General features: G+C 37.4%; 1 protein-coding gene across 29 annotated transcripts in view; it reads left to right on the top strand.

The window, feature by feature from the left end:
- Positions 1-21,579, top strand: part of TRIP12 (thyroid hormone receptor interactor 12) — a 128,849-nt gene that overhangs the window by 16,935 nt on the left and 90,335 nt on the right. For 20 of the 29 annotated variants that reach the window (XM_036318806.1, XM_036318808.1, XM_036318824.1 and 17 more), the window contains exon 2: positions 16,280-16,426. In XM_036318806.1, coding sequence (XP_036174699.1) covers positions 16,329-16,426 — 98 coding nt within the window. In that variant the 5' untranslated portion in view covers positions 16,280-16,328. Of the gene's footprint in view, positions 1-16,279; positions 16,427-21,579 lie in introns of those variants that run through there. The other 9 variants (XM_036318825.1, XM_036318823.1, XM_036318818.1 and 6 more) reach the window with 2 other exon arrangements.

Below are 21,579 nucleotides of genomic sequence, written 5' to 3'. Positions count from 1 at the left end.
AACATTAGGTATGTGGAATATAACAGTAAATGTCTGTTAGTTCCTATGTAAATACTTGTGGTTATTTTATTTTATTTTTATATTTAATGGCAGTGTTGATAAACAGAAAGCTATTGACATTCTAACCAGTGTAAGGATTGTGGAGAAGCTGTCATTTTTTATTTTTTTAAATATATTTTTATTGATTTCAGAGAGGATGGGAGAGGGAGAGATAGAAACATCAACGATGCGAATCATTGATTGGCTGCCTCCTGCACACACTCTAGTGGGGATTGAGCCCGCAACCCAGGCATGTGCCCTTGGCGGGAATCAAACCCAGGACCCTTCAGTCCCCAGGCGGACGCTCTATCCACTGAGCCAAACCAGCTAGGGTGAAGCTGTCATTACTTTAGAATAGAGAAGAGTAAGATGTGGTGTTAGTACTAAAGAAATTAGATTATCACTGAGCTTTAGTAACTGCATTAAAAAAATGCACTCTTATTATATTTAGGAGTTATCATTCTTAACAGAAGATTATTTGTCTTTAAAATGTCACTTGTAATATCTCCCAATAGGTATTGGGAGAAAGAATCTGGCATATCACACATTGTTTGTTGGCATTTAAACTGTATAGTGTTTAGTATATTCAGAGTTTTGCATTTTAGAACATTTTCAGCACTCCAGAAAGAAACCTAGTACTAGGTGGATTCTATAAACCTTTAGGTTAAGTTTTAGAATTGACAATTACACTCTGATGTGCTGTTTCCCATTAGTTAAAATCTTACCAATAAAAAAAAATTAAAATAAAAATCTTGCCTGTTTTTTCTAATGGGACTACAAAAGGAAACTATTTGTATTTCTCCTAGGAGGGTTCATACCTTGTCAGTTTGACTTACTGTTTCTCCTTAAAATTACTTGAATTTAAACATCCTGTTAACTACAGAATATACTTATTTGTTGGCTTTGACAGTGTCGCTTGAAGAAGGCTAGATAGGAAATTTTTGGAAGATGCCAAATTCACTTCAGAACCAAGTTCAGAGTGGTGGTTCTACTTGTCAGGGAGCACATTACCAGTTCTTTTTGATATTCCATATAAATATCAAAAAGAAGTCCACCTAATAGGTAAAAATTAAATTTGTGATTGGCTCTTATAAACTTCTATCCATTTTCTTATTAAAAGTTTATATGAATATTTATTTTAAAAGACCTATTAGCACTTTCTTCATTATTATGTTTGGTTTGCAATTTGGCTGAAAGAGTTAGGTGTGAATTATGTATTGGGGGTGTCTTTTGTCATTTCGATTAAGGTGTTTTCAGGCTTTCTTCTCAGATATATTCAGTTATTTCCTGTTCATTTGTTCCTTCATATCCCTAGGCCTTTCGGAAGCTGTTTTCTGTGAAATGCCTCCTTTGCCTCCCATTCCTAAGGGCTCCCTTTTCTCCTGGGCAAAGTCATTTTTCCACTTCTGGGAGGTATGTTGCCTTGCTCAGGGCTTGAGTTGCTCTTCTATAATAATACTTAAAGTAGTAATCTGTCACCTTTCACTCTGTTTATAGTTTGCTCTTTGGTCTGAGCCTCCCAGAGTTCCTTTAAACCTTACATGCATCTTAACCAGTCTAACATCACCACTATCTGCTCACTTCGGAGTTGTCTTTAAAAGAGGGTCTGGGCAGCACAAGTTGGAATCTTCCTTAACCCACTTGTCACTTCTAATTTATTCTTGCTGGTTTTGTGATTCCCCCCCCCCCCCCCCCAGGAGAAACTTAACTGTCCTGTTTTGGAGGTGTGGCAGAACCCCTTCTCTTTCTTTTGTCTAGTGTTTACATGCTATTTTTTCATATTTTTCTTTCTGTGTTCCTGTGTTTTAGATCTGTCTCTTGTAGTTGAAGTGTTTTAAAAATCTGATTTGATAATCTTAGAGATTGAAATTTACCATTTTCTAGTTTGTTGCTTTCATTTGAATTATTTTTAATAGAGGTATGATTCTAGTCTTTGAATGGTTATCTTAGAAACTAGATCAGTATATCTAACAAGGTCTATCATTCATTGCTACCTTTACTTGTGGAAAATACAAAGACCTTAGAATTGTAACTTGGTTTACCAAGCTCCTTGACTTCAAGATATTGATGTCATTTTACTTTAATCAGTTTTTAAAATTTTACTAGATAGTATAATTTATAGTTATTGTTTATTTACACATCTTTATTTTTTATCTTATCTTTATTCTAGCATCTTAAAACTGTATCTGGAAAAACTATCAGATTTTATCTGACAAAAACTATATTCTTAGGAGATAACTTTTATTTGATGTAAAATTTTGATTGGCACCTATAATTCCACTGTCTTCTGGCTTCCATTGTTGCTGCTTATAGCCTGGCAAACAATAATGAGCTCCCTCTCTTTGCACTATAAAATTGTCTCTAGCTTTGGTATTTGTAGTTTTATTATGACACTAGTAGTCTGGTGCACGGATTCGTGCACATTGAAAGGAAATTATCGCTATTCACCTTTTCTCTGTAATAAGTGTCAGAGATGAAGGAAATTAGTAAAATGTATATGAAAAAATATATAAATTGATTAATAAATAAACAATAACATGGTATAACAACAACAAAGACATATAAAAACATAAAAACATGATATAAAAACAACAATTACTGATAAATTGATGAAACTTATTGTAATATCTCCCTGTATACCACATTGAGTAAAAACACTTTCAGAGTGCTTGACTAATTTCCCTTGTGATAAAGTATTTACAACTTTAACGTCACATGCTCTTCAAACATGAGAGAAAGCAACATATAACTGACCATGTTGGAAAATGGGTTCAGGTAGGAATATTCCTACTCTGTCTAGAGTTTGTCCTTGTGATTTATTAATAGTCATGTAAATGCTGGCACCATAGGAAACTCTTCGAATTAATTTAAATGGGAGACCAGTGTCAGACGGGGATAAATCAATTCTTGGAATCAGAATAACATCTCCGCAGATCCTGGTAATACTTCAGCTTCAATTATGTTAGGTCGCACTCGTATGATAAGTTAGTACCATTACAAAGACCCCATTTACTATGAAGATTTCTCAGTAGTATAATGATTGCAACTACTTTCAATTTTAATTTATGACGCGGCATTCCCGAAGGAGTAATATTATTAAGAAATTCGATGGGAAAATTTTCCTTTTCAGCATCATTCATTAAATCCATGGAATCATCACTCAAATACTAGTAGGTGTGAAAATCTCCCATTGAGTATATCCAAAATTTCTTCATTTAATTTATGAATGTGCTCATTTTTTGGACAAAGAATTGCACATTTAGATATATTTTTAATATTATCTATAGATATGCGATTTCCAAAGGTAGCTTCAATAAATAGATCCTCCTTTTTTTTTAAATAAATCTTTATTGTTCAGATTATTACAGTTGTTCCTCTTTTTTTTTTAAAAAAAAATATATTTTTTATTGATTAAGATATTACATATGTGTCCTTGTCCCCACGTTACCCTCTGCCCCCCCACCCCCCCCGCTCATGCCCTCACCCCCCCCGTTGTCCATGTCCATTGATTAGGCCTATATGCTTGCATATAAGTCCTTTGGTTGATCTTTCCCCCTTACCCCCACCCTCCCCTACCTTCCCTCCAAGTCCCGACAGTCCAATCAATGCCTCTCCGTCTCTGGATCAGTCCTTGTTCATCAGCTTATGTTGTTCATTATATTCCACAAATGAGTGAGATCATGTGGTATTTATCCGCTCTCCAGTTCCATCCATGCTGTGGCAAATGGTAGGAGTTCCTTTTTCTTCTTCCTCTTCTTAAAGAATACCTTTCAGCATTTCATATAATGCTGGTTTGGTGGTGATGAACTCCTTTAGCTTTTTCTTATCCGTGAAGCTCTTTATCTGACCTTCTATTCTGAATGATAGCTTTGCTGGATAAAGTAATCTTGGTTGCAGGTTCTTGGTATTCATCACTTTGAATATTTCTTGCCACTCTCTTCTGGCCTGCATGGTTTCTGTTGAGAAATCAGCTGACAGTCGTATGGGTACTCCCTTGTAGGTAACTGACTGTCTTTCTCTTGCTGTTTTTAAGATTCTCTTCTTTGTCTTTTTCCCTAGGCATTTTAATTATGATATGTCTTTGTGTGGTCCTCTTTGGATTCCTCTTGTTTGGGGTTCTCTGTGCTTCCTGGACTTGTAAGTCCATTTCTTTCACCTGGTAGGGTAAGTTTTCTGTCATTATTTCTTCAAAAAGGTTTTCAATATCTTGCCCTCTCTCTCCTTCTGGTACCCCTATAATTCTGATGTTGGTACGCTTGAAGTTGTCCCAGAGGCTCCTTACACTATCTTCATATTTTTGGAATCTCTTTTCTTTTTTCTTTTTCGGTTGGGTATTTTTTGCTTCCTCGTATTTCAAATCATTGATTTCATTCTGGGATCCTCTAATCTAGTGTTGAATCCCTGCATATTAGTCTTTATTTCAGTGTATGCTTAATTTCCAACTAGTCCTTTTCCATTTTTTGGCATTCACATTAAGATCCTTGAAAGTCTCACTGAGTTCCTCGGAGGTTTCTAGAAGATTCTAGAGTAACCTTATAACAGTGGTTTTGAATTGTATATCCAATAGTTTGCTTTCTTCCATTACTTTCATAAGTCTCATCCATATGAATGAATCTCATGGTATAGTACTGAGTCAAAGAAGCTTTATACAAAGGAGTGTATACTCTGTGGCTCCATTCATATGAATTGGTGGAATAAGTAAAACTAATGTTTCGTGAGAAACAGAACAGTGGTTTTAGAATTGGGAAGAGCACAAGGAAACCTTTTCAGTGATATTCTATCCTATATAATAAAAGCCTAATATGCTAAGTGTCTGGTCATTCATTCAACCAATCAAAGTATAATATGCTAATGATATGCTTAGGCCGCTGAACCACTTGCTATGACGTGCACTGACCACCAGTGGGGAGACGCTCTGACAGGTAGGTTAGCTTGCTGCTGGGGTCCAGCCAATTGGGACTGAGCGAGATGGGGCAGACATGCCCTGGAGCCCTCCCGTGTTCCCTCCCAGGCTGGTCAACCTCCCGTGTCGTTCCTTAGCCCCGATCTTGCACCCCTTTGATTTTATCATGGAGTTCACAGCAGTGACAAGAAAAATGCATTGAAGAAAATATTCTGAAAATGATGCCTATGTGTATTCCTGTGCTCTAAAGGTCATTTACCAAACATAAAATTGTTTTTGTCTACAGGTAGAAACTTTCCCTTTTTTTGTAGGTAGCACCTTTCTGTCTTCTACAGGATATTTTGTAATTTTACTTTGAATAAGTGATTTCTTACCCAGCAGGCATCTCTCTGTCCCTTGGTACAGGAGAGGCATTTACAAATCAATCTTTCCTCTCTCTCAATATCTCTTCCCTTTTGATAAGCCCTATGTCTAATAGTGGTGTTATGAGATCTTCATAAAGAAGAATTTAAAAAGCATTCCATGTAAGCCCTGGCTGGTGTGGCTCAGTTGGTTGGGCATCCTCCCAAGCACCAAAGGGTTGCTGGTTCGATTTCCAGTCAGGGCACATGCCTGAGTTGTGAGCTTGATCCCTGGTAGGGGGAGTGCAGGAGGCATAACCATTAGGTTACAGTATTATAGACTTTAGAGCTGAATTATGTTTTAGAGACCATTTAGTCCAGTGGTTTTCAACCGGTGTGCTGTAAGAATTTATAAAACCTGTAATACCTGACATTTAGTCAGGAGCACTGACTTTTTACCCTTAGATTGTCAGATAAAAAAAATAACAATAATCAACACAACAGTAGCCGTCCAGTGTGAATGAATTAGACCAGCCAACAGTATATTTTTTGGTGTGCCGCAGAATTTTAGTAATTGTGTGCTATGAGATGAAAAAGGTTGAAAATCCCTTATCTAGTTTAATAACTGTTCCCTCTTGTCTTTTCATTCCTGGGTAGTTAGAAAAGAACATCTTTAAGAGGATGTACTAAAAATGCTAGTGATAAGCTGACCTCTATCCTCACTGATTGGCTAATTATGGTAGCCAACAAGATTGAGACCTGTTAAGACTGGGTCTATGAGCCATCTTTGGCACCTGGGCTAAAAAGTTGCTCACTCTAGTCCTTAAGATCTTAAAAAGAAGAGAAAAAAAAATAGGAAGTATAATTAGTATCCTAAAGTATTATACGAGCTATAAGACAATTTATATTTGGGAATGAGTTGATCTGTGTTTTAGAAGTGATTGGTCTGGGCAGGGTCATATGTGATTAATTGATTGATCATTAATTACAGTGTTCTACAAAAATAGACATTAGGTGCCAGTCATGGACACAAGATCTCTGGCTAATTCAATATATCATTCTCTGTAGTCTTATGTTTTAGGCAAAGTAATCAGTTTTTAAGTTTTTCTCCATTTTTAGTAATTAGACCATACAATTTAAAAAATGAAAATGAGAAAACAATCTGCTGCTGATTGATTTTTTTTTTCTGGTTATTTTTATCCACTTCTAGTTTTAAAATTACAGTATACATAATTGTGTAAAGATATTTTTGAATATGGAAATGTGTACATGATAAAAAATGTAAAAGGCCTCAAAGGATCCTGTTCTTATTTAAATATTTTATAATGTATTCTCTATTGACAATATTTAAACCAGTGATTATTTACACATACAGAATATGTAGCTACATCATATTCTTTGCTCAGCATTTTGCTTCACAAAAATATTGACAAATAGTTTCATTTTTAGTGCAGATAGCATTTTTCTTCTCATTGTAGAGTTAAATAAAACTCTTAAGGTTGTCTTCTTCCAGTTTTATAACTTGTTTTTAAAATTGTGCAATAGTATTTTTTTCTTATATTTTATTAAACACTAGAGACCCGGTGCATAAAAATTTGTGCACTGGCTGGCGTGGGGGATCCCTCAGCCTGACCTGTGCCCTCTCACAGTCTGGGACTCCTTGGGAGATAACCACCTGCTGGCTTAGGCCTGCTCCCTGGGTGGCAGATGGCAGGCCCGGATCCCACGCTGGGTCACAGATGGCAGGCTGGATGGCAATGGGGCGGGCGGCGGCTCGCGCTGTACCGCTCTGCCTGCAGTATGCAAATTTAACGGCCATCTTTGTTGGGTTAATTTGCATGCTCTTCTGATTGGCTGATGGGCATAGCAAAGTTATGGTCAATTAGTATCTTTGTCTTTTATTAGTGTAGATGTTCTCTGTTTTCTTCACTTAGTTGTTTAAGACATCTATTCAATTTTAATTACTTCCTCTGCCCTGTAGTTAAATTTTTAATTTTGCTTTTGGTTATTTTTTTCCCTTTGAGCAGAAAAGATCATCTTTTCAGAAAGCCATTGTGATAACTTTTGCTTGGTGCTTTGGGAGTTGTTTGCCTAGCTGGTTTAATTTTGGTGTTGCTGTTTCTCTTACTGCTTCTCTTCCTCTCATTCTGTAGGTATTTTGATCTTTTGTTGCCTTCACTCCATAGTTCTGACTTTTTTACAAGGAACAAGTCATTGATAGGAACCTTCAAGATTATCTTCTTACTGTTTTCTTTTTAAAAAATTCCTTGGTCTTTGCCTCTTTCCTGTTTTTGGTGCAGATTTTATTGTATCTGGCAAATTTTCTTTTATGATTTAGGGTATTGCCAGCTCTTCTCTAGTTTCATGATAAGTGAAGTTTTATTTTTAAAACGTTTAAATGTTTTTATTGATTTTTAAAGAGGAAGAGAGAGGGATAGAGAGATAGAAACATAGATGACAGAGAAACATTGATCTGCTGCCTCCTATAGGGCCCTCTGTTGGGGATGAAGCCTGAAACCTGAACATGTGCCCTGACTAGAAATGTATCCTGCCTGGAAATCGGTCTCATGGCCTCTTGGTTCATGGATGGACACTCAACCACTGAGCCACCTGGGCCAGGCTATTTTGAATTTTTAAGTGTTTATTTATTTTCCTTGATTTCAGGGATGGGGGAGGGAGAGAGCCTTTACCCTGTTGTCTCCTTATTTTAGGCTTGCAATAAGTATTTGGGTTAAATAAAAAAATCTTGAATCAGGTGCTTATATTCAAGAGATATTGGAGTACCTATTATGTGCTAGTTAACGTGTTAAACAACTGTGAACCTCAAGTTCTATTGAAAAAGGACGTTTCTAAGAGAGTTTAACAGCACAAATTGTATAGAGTTAATTGCTTGGCTTACTACTCAAAAGAATAATACACTTTGTGAAAATAATGCCAAAATAAATCTCACTGACCCTTGCCAGATGGCATCTAAGGTAGATTCTCAAGGCATAATTACAATTATAAAATGTGGGTGTTGGTATCAATTTGTGTGTCCAGTGTTGAATTTAGTTAAGTGTCAGGTGACACTTGAAAGATCAAGTGCTTGCTGTAGGTACTCTAGTTTTTAATATGCACTGTGTAAATGAATGTATAGTGTAAAAGTTACTCAGGGTTTAGACCAGGAGTGGGCAAACTTTTTGACTCGAGGGCCACAATGGGTTCTTAAACTGGACCGGAGGGCCAGAATAAAAGCATGGATGGAGTGTTTGTGTGAACTAATATAAATTCAAAGTAAACATCATTACATAAAAGGGTACAGTCTTTTTTTTTCAATAGTTTTATTCATTTTAAATGGGCCGGATCCGGCCCGCGGGCCGTAGTTTGCCCACGGCTGGTTTAGACTCTGGTGGGTCAGTTCTATTCTTTTTCCACTGTTAAATGGTTACATGTAAACAGATGAGTAAAGAGAAAGTGATTAAATTCATGTTTCGGAGAAGAATGGCATAATGGCAAGTACAGTGGGGCCTTGACTTACGAGTTTAATTCGTTCCGAGACCGAGCTCGTTAAGGAGCTCGTTAACTCAAATTACTCTGTCAACTCAATGCAAAAAATCCACGGAGTGACAGCTGGTATCTCAAAAAACTCAGTCGGGACACTCGTAAGTCAAGGCCCCACTGTATACTATGCACTGGCATTCTGGAGAGCTGGGTTTAGCTGTAAGGCATGTCCCTAAATAGATGTGTGCTGTGGAGCAATTCACTCTGGATGAGAATTTCCTCTTACAGAAATAAGGTAATCACATCAGGTGTGGATTTGGCACTTTAGTTATGGATTCTTCTCTCATGTAAGTTCTTTGTGCCCCTGGGCAGTCATTCTTGCCTTTTTTTTTTTTTTTTTTTTTTTTTTCAGTGACTTAGGACTTAATATCAAGCTTTTATGTGAAAAACCTTGGTGATTATTTTCACAGAAATGAAGGTGTATTCATAATTAGAAGAGTAATATATTTCAGGACTTTATAGTCAGTACTAGAGGCCTGGTGTGTGAAATTTGTGCCAGGGGGGTCGGGGGGCCTCAGCCCAGCCTGCACCCTCTCCAATCTGGGACCCCTTGGGGGATGTCTGACTGCCTCTCACAATCTGGGACCGCTGGCTCCTAACCACTCGCCTGCCTGATTGCCCCTAACCACCTCTGCCTGCCTGATAGCCCCTAACGGCTCCACTACCGGCCTGATTGCCCTTAACTGCTTTCCTGCTGGCCTGATCGCCCGTAACCACCTCTGCCTCACTCTGCACCTGGGCTTCCCTCCCTCTGGCCGGCTGCAGGCGCCCAGGATCACGAGGAGGTTGGCTTGTTCCTCTCCTGGGCCGCAGGTGCAACCACTTGTGCCCAGGACCACAGAGCGGCGGCTTGTCCCTCTCCCAGGATGCAGCCTGGCTGGTTCCCATTCCTCGCTTGCGAGTTCATTTGTACCTGGCTGGTCCCCATTTCTCTCCCCAGTGTTGAGTGTCTGAGCCGTTACGGCATGATGGCATGATGACTATTTGCACATTAGCTCTTTATTATATAGGATTATTAAAAGCTGGACTTAAAACTTCTAGTATCAGCATTACGAGATAGTCTATTAGGATGGAGTCTTAAGTTCCTATTCGTTTCAGGTTATTAAAGCACGGATTGTAGCAGTATGGTTTTTATATTACTGTGCATGTGTTTTAAAAATTAATAAAATATGGTAGGCATAAGTAATTTGTCAGTACAGTACAGTATAAAAGGCTAATATGCTAAGTGTCCGTCCAACTGGTCACTATGATGCGCATTGACCACCAGCGGGCAGATGCTCAACACAGGAGCTGCTGTGACGTGCATTGGCCATTTACAGAGAAAAGGCACCGCAGACTTGGTGCCCACAAAGCAACACTCAGCTTCCCCCAAGTGGGACACAGGCCCTGCCACCACCCCAGAGCAATACCCCACCAAATTGCAGCCGACACTGCCAAGACCCCATGGCGCAAAATGCAGCCTACAGGCCAGCCCAACCCAGAAATGGTGGCAGTGGGCGCCGGGTAATGACATCATGTAGCAACTCCTGGCTTCCTCTCCCTAGCGACTAGCCTCCTTGCAGTTTCTTCAGCCTAGGAACATGAATTCCTTTATAGCCAGGTGGAAACATTTCACAATTTAACCAAATGTCTGTGAAGCGTTTTCCTGTGCCTCATCTCATTTGATCCTCACAGAAGTCCTGGAGTAGGTTGATAGGAGACTCGGTGGAATCCTATTTTCTTTTCATTAGCCAGAAAACAAAGATTTAGAAAGCTTAGAAACTTGACCTGACTGAAAAGAAGTAAGAAATGGTGGACCTTGAAAATGACTTCAGGTTTTCTCACTGCACAGAGTATAGTCAAACACTGCTGCAGTTAAATATTTTACCCTTTGTTCTTGGGTGATCTACAATTATAATCTGCTTCGTGTTGATATTTGTTGCTGTGTTGCTGACAATTACCTGAGAGAGAATTTTGGGGTGCTTCACTGGGCTGGAAAAAGTTTAACTAAATCAGAAAGCAAGTCTAATTAAGCAAGTTTATTCAACATATATACAAGGCTAAGTTGACTCATACGTGTGAATACATATAAAGCTCTCACTGGCACCAATCGCAAGCGTGTGTTTTGATCTGTCATTGTCAATCGTGAATTTGGTTGACACTTCTATTACAGAGAAAGGGTGAATAGCGATATTAAAATATTTCTTCTAATTAATTTCCTTTCAACGTGCACAAATTGATGCATTGGGCCACTTGTATTCATAGAATAAGAATGAAATCATTGTATGTTGCAAACTTTTGGTTCTTATATGGAGCCAAAGGGAAGTTGAATTTTGGTTGAAGTTGAGGTCGTTGTGATCTTTGGAGAGGATAGGTCAGGATTCACAGGATTGGTTCTTCAACACATGACTTGCTTCATTTGGATTTGTCTGTTATGTAAGGGGTTGAACTTGATCATCCTCAAGGGTCCCTTGCAGCTCTGGATTTGTTGATACCTGGCAGAGGGGGAGACCCTTTTATGTATCATACGTTAATCTTATATCTACATTTTGGGAATTCAAATTTCAAAGTTTAACCAAGTCTGGCATCCTTCTTTAAAGATCAGCTTATGCTTTAAAATCAGGTAGCACTTTGATGAATAACTGTCTTGCCACACTTTCTTAAATCTCCAGAATTATTCCCTAACTAGAGGCCCATTGCACGACATTTGTGCACTTGGGGAGGAGAGGGTTGTTCCTCATCCTGGCCTGTGCTTTTTAGCAGTATAGGAGCCCTCGGGGGCTGTCCAACTGATGGCTTAGATCCCACTCCCTGTGGGGAACAGGGCTAAGCTGCAGTCAGACATCCTTAGCACTGCCGCCTTGTGACTGAGCGGTGATCCCCCTGTGGGAGTGCACTGACCACCAGGGGGCAGCTCCTGTTTTGAGCGTCTGCCCCCTGGTGGTCAACACATGCCATAGCAACCAGTCATTCCACCATTCAGTCGATTTGCATATTACCCTTTTATTATATAGGATGGACTGTTGGTTGGTAATGGTGCTGATTGAAAAGCTCTGAAGATATTGGGAGCATTATTAAGGTTATTTTGGTAATTGAGGTGAAATTAACCAGCGTGACTTATATTCATTTGAATGACAACTTAACACCCCAGGACATACAGTAGACATTTAATGGCAGGAAGTAGGCTGGTGAGATATACCAACCCTGTTTAATAATAGTATTCTTTGCTTTTCAAAATGAAAACAGCTGTAAAATGCTCTTCTCTTGTATCCATTCTTTTTAGGGTCCAAGTGAAATAGCACTGAGATGGTGTTTGAAGTAGTAAAACTTCTTGGATAAGTTCTGAAATAGACTGGCATTTTATTTAATTCTTTAATTGGGTGCAATTGTTCTCTAGTGAGCTCTTTTAAAATATGTCTCCAGTTTCTGTACCCACAGAATCAGAATCTTAGGGCAGAGGCCAGGCATTTATAATTTGATGAAACACTATGTATTTAGAGCAAAATTCGCTTTTTAAACTATATTTCCAGAATATAAAACTCAGGTTGACAGTGTTTTTTATGGTGAATTTCTCCCCGCCCCCAATTTTATTTTAACACAAGTATTTTTATTCTTCTGAATAAATGTTTATAATAACAATAATAGTTAATGCGTACTGAGCTCGTGCTATATGTTAGGTACTGTGTTAGTGGTTTGCATGCGTTTTCTCATTTAATGCTCACATTTGCTCTATGAGGTTAAGTTCTTTATCCCCATTTGATAGACTGAAGCACAAAAAAGTATATACAGGGGTGGACAAAAATAGGTTTATGGAAAAAGACATGCAGGTTATAACTATAAAATACAAGAATAAGCTTTTACATAAACCTACGTTTGCCCATCCATGTACACAAGGACATACAAGTTATTGGTGTTGGAATCAGGATTTGAACTCAGCCAGAGATAGTTTGACTCCAAAGCTCTACCATTGTAACTACTGTGCTAGAGTCATCTACCTTATAGCACCCAAAGGGTAAATAGCAAAATGACTCCTTTTACCTCAAACTTTGGACCCCCCAGTTTTCTTTCTTGAAGGCAGTTAGTATTAACAAAGTCTGTTTTATGAATCCTTCCATCAGTAGACAACGTATAAAGATAAGTATATAAGCCTTTTTAATATACATATACACAGATTGGCGGGGGGAGGGTATACTGTTTCCTCCTAACATATCTTGGGAAGATCTTCCTATATCAGTACATGAAAATTTAATCATCTTTTTCTCCCTCTTAATGTTTACATAGTATTTCCTCTTTTTTTTTTTCCTTTCTAAAATTGATAGTAATTACACTAGTAATTTGAACTTTATGACCCAAAGCTTATGTAATATATTAATCAATGATGTGGGCATGTATGACAGAAAAATAATCTTTCTACTAAATTGGGTCAACATGTAACTTAAAAGAAAACCTACTTTCCCATTACAGGGCATGGAATCTCTAAAAACAAAAATCTAATGATAGATTTAGTTATGAATAGTTTGCATTCTCTTCATTGCATTCTGTTTGCACCAGTTTCTCTAATGTCATATGGTCTTTCTCTTCCCTCCCCTGTACATGGAAGTAATTAAGAACTTGAGGCTTAAGAAAAATTGTGACATTTGACTTACACAATCATAATTCTTTTTGTGATGGTAATATTAGCCTGTTGTTGTTTTATTCAGTTAAATTGATTTTCTTTGAGTATCAGCATTTTTTCTATATAATAATTAAATTTCTTACAGAAAGAAAATTCAAATTGATTAACAGCTGTGCTTTGAGCTAACTTGTTAAACTTATGAACTATGTTTATAATTTCTTTGATGCCAAAAACTGTGAGGTAGGTAATATACTGATAGTACAGAATAAGCAAATGAAATCTAGAGATTAAGTTTGTAGTCCAAGTGCATAGCTAGCACAGCTGATGTTGAAATTAGGGACTATTTCTTTTTTTTTTTTTTTTTTTAATATATATATATATTTATTTTTTTTAAAATCTTTATTGTTCAGATTATTACATTTGTTCCTCTTTTTTTCCCCCCCATAACTCCCCTCCTCCCAGTTCCCGCCCCACCCTCCGCCCTCACTCCCCACCCACTGTCCTCATCCATAGGTGCACGATTTTTGTCCAGTCTCTTCCCGAATCTCCCACACCCCTTTCCCCCCCAGGAATAGTCAGTCCATTCCCTTTCTATGTCCCTGATTCTATTATAATCAACAGTTCATTCTGTTCATCAGATTATTTATTCACTTGATTCTTAGATTCACTTGTTGATAGATGCATATTTGTTGTTCATAATTTGTATCTTTACCTTTTTCTTCCTCTTCCTCTTCTTAAAGGATACCTTTCAGCATTTCATATAATCCTGGTTTGGTGGTGATGAACTCCTTTAGCTTTTCCTTCTCTGTGAAGCTCTTTATCGGACCTTCAATTCTGAATGATAGCTTTGCTGGATAAAGTAATCTTGGTTGTGGTTCTTGGTATTCATCACTTCGAATATTTCTTGCCACTCCCTTCTGGCCTGGAAAGTTTCTGTTGAGAAATCAGCTGACAGTCGTATGGGTATTCCCTTGTAGGTAACTGAGTTTCTTTCTCTTGCTGTTTTTAAAATTCTCTCTTTATCTTTTGCTCTTGGCATTTTAATTATGATGTGTCTTGGTGTGGTCCTCTTTGGATTCCTTTTGTTTGGGGTTCTCCGCGCTTCTTGGACCTGTAAGTCCATTTCTTTCGCCAGGTGGGGGAAGTTTTCTGTCATTATTTCTTCAAATAGGTTTTCAATATCTTGCTCTCTCTCATCTTCTGGCACCCCTATAATTCTGATGTTGGTACGCTTGAAGCTGTCCCAGAGGCTCCTTACACTATCCTCGCATTTTTGGATTCTTTTTTCATTTTGCTTTTCTGGTTGGGTGTTTTTTGCTTCCTCGCATTTCAAATCATTGACTTGATTCTTGCGCTCCTCTGGTCTGCTGTCGGGAGTCTGTATAATATTCGTTATTTCAGTCCGTGTATGCTTAATTTCTAGTTGGTTCCCCAATATAAGATCGAGGGTCTTATTAGTTTTCTTGTAGATCTCATTAAGTTTATCGGCGGCTTCTAAACAGTTCTTGAGAGACCTTAAAAGTGTGGTTCTGAACTCTATATCTTCCATTGACAATTTTGTCCTGTTTCTTTGTCTCCGCATTTTGTTATGCTTCCTTGGTGCACCCCCTAGTGGTCTTTGTTCGCAGTCTTATAGTTAAATCTTGATTGTTATAGCTAATTCCAGGGAGGGTTTGACCTCCAGGCCAAGTGGCTATGAGAATCAGCTGTGTCAGCAGTGAGAGAACTTCTGTCCTCTAGGGAGGTGCTAATCTGGCGTTTGCCTGAGGCTATCTGGCAAATGCCTGTGTGCAGGGCTTGGGCGGGGCGGGTCGCACAGGATCAACAGGGTGGGCCGGAGAGAGCAGTTATGGCGGCTCTCAGTCCTGTCCCCAGGGGCTCTGCCTCTCTGAGTCCCAGCACCCGCTGCAAAGCTCGGAGAGAAAGCTGCACTCACTCTGACCGAAGCCAGACAGTCCCGCTTCTCCCGTTTGAGTCTGGGTCCCTAGAGACTCGCCCGGATCTGGAGCTCAGAGTCTGCGACTCCCTCCCGATTGAAAACGCCAACCGCGCCCTCCGCCGCCAGCCCGCTCCGCCACTCCGCACCTCAGAATTTGACTTCAGCACTGCGCCTCCTCTGAGTGTCCCTATGCGTTTCTCTTTCCTCCTAGTTGTAGGACTTCCACTCAGCCAGCGTTCCTGTGGTTCTGGGTGATGTCCCTTCCGTTTTTTGGTTTCACTTTTGAAGTAGTTGCTCAAAGCAGCAAACTCCGGTGTTAACCTATGCCGCCATCTTGGTTCTCTCCTATTTCTCAATTTACTATACTTGAGCTGTTTTCTCTTTATTTCTCCATTAAAATACGATAGTTTTATGGTTTCCTTTGTATTTATGATTTGTTATTCACCGTAATACTGTGAGGTAGGCATGACATGTTTTTTCTTTCGTGGCTGAGGACTCTTGAGGCCAGAAGTTGGGGCTTGTACAAAGGTAGACTCCTTTTATGCCTGTTCTATCACAGGATTTGAGCCAAGGTGTCCTGACTTTAGGTGCAATGCCATTTTCTACACAGTGTTAAAAATGTGGAAACAGATTTCTACTTGTACTGTTTTCTTTGAATTGTGAATTCCTGGGCATTTCATGAGAAATCTTAAGTTAATCTTATTTGCTGTGTTTTGGACCTCATACCTCAAATTTGGTATATTTCTGACATTTTATAACACACTAGTCAATCAGTCTTAGTTTAATAAGACAGTGCAACATTTGTGAAGGCTATACAACCAAATTGTTTACATAAAATTTCCCCTTCATCTTTGGTGTCCCTTTTTTCTTCAGTGTTATACCATGTATAACTGATATTTTTTCTCATTTTTTTTTTCTTTTAGTGAATGGTAGTGTCTAGAAAGGGTATGTCCCTTCAAGAGAGAGGTGCCAATGTCCAACCGGCCTAATAACAATCCAGGGGGGTCACTGCGACGTTCACAGAGGAACACTGCCGGGGCCCAACCACAAGACGATTCGATAGGAGGAAGGTATGTATTAAATGGTATTTAAAGGGAATTGGGAATAAAAGAAAATCCTTTTAAACCTCATTATGAGGACCAAAACTTGAATGGTTCACTACAAATGGGTAATTTCTCTCTAATTTTGGAGCCAAGAAACACAAAACTGGAATTCAAAGCAGTTCTTTAATCATTTTCCAAATATGCCAGACTGGAAATAAGAGTTCTTTGTCATTGACATTATCAAAAATCTAATTTAAGGGTGGTTAATATATGGAATATCATGTTTGCTTGCTCTTCACTTTCCTAAACACATGCTACAACACATCTTTCAACCCTTTGTGGTTCCTTTATGTATGTGTTGGCTTGATTTACTTCATTGAATGGAACTTTCATTTGTTTTAATATGTAGAGTTTTGTTACCTAGCTTGATATCTTTTCTCATTGTCTTGACAACATGGTTGCTGACAGGCTGGTGAAGCAGTCTGACTTTGTTAGCACATCGGTGCTCATTATTTTCTTAGTGGTCTGGTGTTCAGCTGGTCTTTCTAGTTGGAATAGTGGTTGTATAGCAGGTAGCGTGAAGAATCAGATGTGTTCTCTTGAATGTAAAATTCCCTGTTCGATCTAGCCAAGGACTGTCATTTTATGTATAAGATTCAGAACTTTACTTGCAAGGCCGCCTTTTCCAGTCTATGGAATAATCATGTTTAACTTGCAATAAATAATGGCTAAGTTCTAATATGATTACCTGATGCAACATTTTTTTAGGCATTACCATGTATGTATTGTCTATTAAGTTATAAAAAATGTTTTTAAATGTTAAAATGCAAAGAATAAACCGAGACACTTCTGACATGAGGTTATTTCAGTGATTGAGCATGTGGACTTTGGACTATATAGCTTTACATGTAATTTCTGCCTCTGCCATTAAATAGCTGTGTGTTCGTTGTTAAATCTTTCAGGAAACCTCAGTATTTTTGGTCCACACAATGGGAACACCTATTTCACAGGGTTATTGGTTAACTTCATTATTGTAGTTTGTTAAGCTCTTAGCAGAATGTTTACTACAGAGTTCTGTTCTGAAATTTTTGTGTGTGTGTGTGTGGGTTTTTTTTAGATTCAGGAGCAGCCACACGTTATTTGTCCTGTTGATTAAATAATATCACTGCCCCATTATAAAAATGTTGTATATTTATTTTAGAGAATTTGGAAAATATAAAAAAGTGTAAAGAAAAATATGGCTCCAAAACCCACTTGTAACCACCGTTTTACTGGCATATATCTCCTTATTTTTGCATCTATGTGCTCATAAGTAACTTGTATCTTCTGAACAACTTTAGTTTTTATACACATCCTCAGGTTAATTTAGACTCTTGCACATGACTGATAAACATTTTAGGCTATCACACATCACATTGCTTCTAAAATTCACAGTGATGTCTTGGCACATTATCTTTTCCACACATCATTGTTATATAAAATATTTCAATATTGTATTTTATATCTTGAAAATATGAGTCTGAAACAAATGGAAGTGGTTAATACTAGTATTTAAAGATGCGTTGGTTTACATAAAGTTGTCATCAAAATGGAACTCAATTAAATTTATAGAATGACATTTTTCACTGTAGTTCATGTGCTTTAAGTCAATAAGCTCAATTGTGAAGGAAAAGAATAAATTTTAAAATGCATTTTCTTTGAATTGTGAATTCCTGGGCATTTCATGAGAAATGTTTGGAATGTCAGAAAACATGCCAAAGAATATAAAGCAAAGTAAAATTATAATTAGGGTTCCCTCGTTCAATAATGTAGACCATTTCAGTTTTCACAATTTCAACCTTTACATGTCTTCAAAAAACACTTCCCCACAAAAATGCTACACAAAAGAGGGCCTATTCACTTTTTAAAACCTGTTACATGTATCATTTCCTATATCTTTAAACATTTTTTAAAATGTGACTTTTGAAGTCTTTATGTTCAATTGTGTGGCTATACCATAATTTAGTAATAACTGAATATACATATTTTTCTATTAGTAAAATAATGATCAGGGTATAGAAATTTAGATATTTAGCCAAAAATTTTATCAATTAAGTGTGCAAAATTAGAATTCATTGGACAGCTTGATTCTTTTGCTCAAAATAGAATCTCAGAACTAGAAGGGACCCTTTCATCAAACCCTAGACTGACTTTTGAAGTCCCATTAGAGTGTTGCTCTACTGGAAATTTTCTAACCTTTAAGAAATCTCTCATGATTTTGGGGAGTGAGCGAATTGGGATTAATTGGGAGAGAGCAACTGTAACTATAGCTTCATTCTCTTTCTCTGACTCCTGTAGCTTAGCTCTCCTAAGTAAAATGCTGTTATTGTGGCTTTTGTTTCCTAAAAACAGTAGACTTGGTCTTGTAAATATATTTACCGTGATAGTGATTTTAAAATGGTAATAAATAACAGCATCTACTACAACAGCACTGGTGTGGAGTGTTTTAAGTTAAAATATATTTTAAACATATCTTTCATTGGAGACTCACAGGAACTCTGTGCTAAATATGTAATCCCTGTGCAATAAATATGGTAGCTTGCTCAATTTCACCCAGTATGTAGAGTCCAGGACCTGATGATTACTGACCTCTTGACTCTAAAGTCAGTGATTCTTTTCATTATGTCAAACTGTCTTTACTGCACAAACCACCTGATTCATATGATGAAGGGCTTAGAGCAGCCGTGGGCAAACTATGGCCACCCGTTTGAAATGAATAAAACTATTGAAAAAAAAGACCGTACCCTTTTATGTAATGATGTTTACTTTGAATTTATATTAGTTCACACAAACACTCCATCCATGCTTTTGTTCCGGCCCTCGGGTCCAGTTTAAGAACCCATTGTGGCCCTCGAGTCAAAAAGTTTGCCCACCCCTGGCTTAGAGGAAGGTGTGAAGAAATTATAATTGAAGAGTATTAACTTACCCAGTTTAAAAGTAAAGTAGCAGTTTTCCCCTGGTAGAATTTTTTGATCCATTTATTTTTGATCCACTCTGTTTTCTTCCAAACTTGCATTAAGCTGTCTTCTTTTTGTAGCTTTCTTACTGTGACCTCACCTGCCCTTCCGCAAATCAAGGTCACTTACCTTTTTTTTTTTTTTTTTAGTAGAAGAGTTTTTCATCATTAAGATAAAAGAAAGTTGGGTCTTTGGGATATATTAATCTCCTGATTATTCCCTCTGCTCTTTTTCACCCATCCTTCATTTCTTTCCATAATTGAATTAGACATCTTACTCCTCTTTTATCATTTTTTCTTTTCCCTTTTTCCATAATTTTTTGGGCTATAGCTGATCTGTTCCTCTCTTTTCTGTTCTCTTTTTCTTTAGGAAATCACTCCCTTCCACTGCTTCTCTGTTGGCTTGCTCTCAGGGATACTTCTAGCCTTTTCCACTTCTAGTACAGGTATTTGTAGGCTCCTCCTCCCTCTTGGCCATTCAGTAGCATTTTCATTATATCATTGTACTTTTTCTTGTTTTTCGCAAATGGCAGTGGTGGGATTGAATTCAGTTCTATAGCAACTTTGGCTAAGATTGCTATAGTGTTAAGTTTCTTCTTTGATACTTTTTTTAAATATAAAAACATAGCATATTAAGAACAGAAAATTGAGAAGCTTCAGGAAAATTTAAAAAATAAATTTAATTTGACTACCCAGAGATCATGGTGTTCAATATTTCTACTCTTATTTGTTTTTTCCTTTTTACTGAATTTATTGGGGTGACACTGGTTAACACAATTATGCAGGTTTCAGTTGTCTACTCTATTTTTACTCCATGATTTTCTGTGATATGAAAGCCCATGATTTAAATTTGGGCCTCTGGTTTTTTTCTCCCTCCCCCCCTACCCTCCCTGCACCCCAATTTTTTCCTGTGAAATACATTGCTGTGCCTATCCCATTTGACTATGGCTCTGATTTCATCAAGTGAAATTCCATGAATGGGTTTACAGAACCTAAGGGTATGAAGATTCTGAAGCTTAACAAATTGCTAACTCGTCTTTCACAAAGATCAGACTGCTTTATTTGTCATTTATTTTTATTGTGAACCAATTTATACTTCTACTTTTTTAGAGTGCATATTTCTCTCCATATCCTAGTCAAAACAGCATACCATTTTTAATAGATTTGTGGAAAAGAGGATTCTTTCGGTTAAAACTCCTATTTCCTTGGTTACTATAGAGTTGAAGATCTTCCCACATGTTGGCCATTTTTACTTATATTACGAGTTGCCTGTTACTGTACTTTGTCTGTTTTAATTCTGCTTGTTCTTTTATTAGAGCCCTTTATAGAAAGGCTATCAACCTATTGACATGGGCAAATACTTTTTCTAGTTTTATTACTTATTATGATTTAATTTATAGAAGTTTTAAAAAGTAGATAATCAAGTCTGTCAACTCTTTGTTTCTTATCTTCCTTTGCCTTCTCCATCCCAAAAGTAAAATTTCTTCTTAGTTCTGTTATGGTTCCGTTTTTATGCTTTATTGTAATCTGTCAAATTTTTTAATGATGTGATGCAATGATTGAATCCAATCTACCTACATTCTTACCCCCATTAAAAATTTTGTAATTTTAAATAATTATTACTGAGTAAAAACTCAATTATGAGATCTGTAAGTTATAGCTTTTTGTTAATGTCAGAGGAGTGAAACTTTTAGCCAGCATTAATTAGACAGAAAGAAACAGATGTATATTTTGCTTCAAAGGTTGTATGGGATACAGAAAAATGGAAACAGAAAATATATATTATCCAGAGATAAATCTATATTAACATTTTGATTTTTATCTCTGGAAAGTTAGCATGTAGGTGATTACTTTAAACGTAATTTTGGATCCTGCTTTAAAAAAAAAATCCGTATTCTAATAAACATTTTTCTCACGTTGTGAATTTTTTAGTTAATTGTTTACAAATGGTCACAGTATAAATATTTTCCATGATTACAGTTTTTGGATAGGTAGGTGGTTACAGTGGGCAGAGTTTTTGCTTATGCTTAAATGTTTGTATTTCAGGTATCTCTTAAGGAGGTAGATTCCCTGACATGCAATTTCTTTGGTCAAAGGGAGTTTTTATGGTTAATTTGTTTTACATACATTCTTTTTTTCTTCAATCTCCCATCAGGAAAAAGAATGCTTTTTCTCACCATTCTGT

The sequence above is a fragment of the Myotis myotis genome, unplaced genomic scaffold (assembly GCF_014108235.1).
Source record: "Myotis myotis isolate mMyoMyo1 unplaced genomic scaffold, mMyoMyo1.p scaffold_m19_p_8, whole genome shotgun sequence".
NCBI classification, from domain to species: Eukaryota; Metazoa; Chordata; class Mammalia; order Chiroptera; family Vespertilionidae; genus Myotis; species Myotis myotis.
This window is presented reverse-complemented; position numbering and strand designations above follow the sequence as displayed.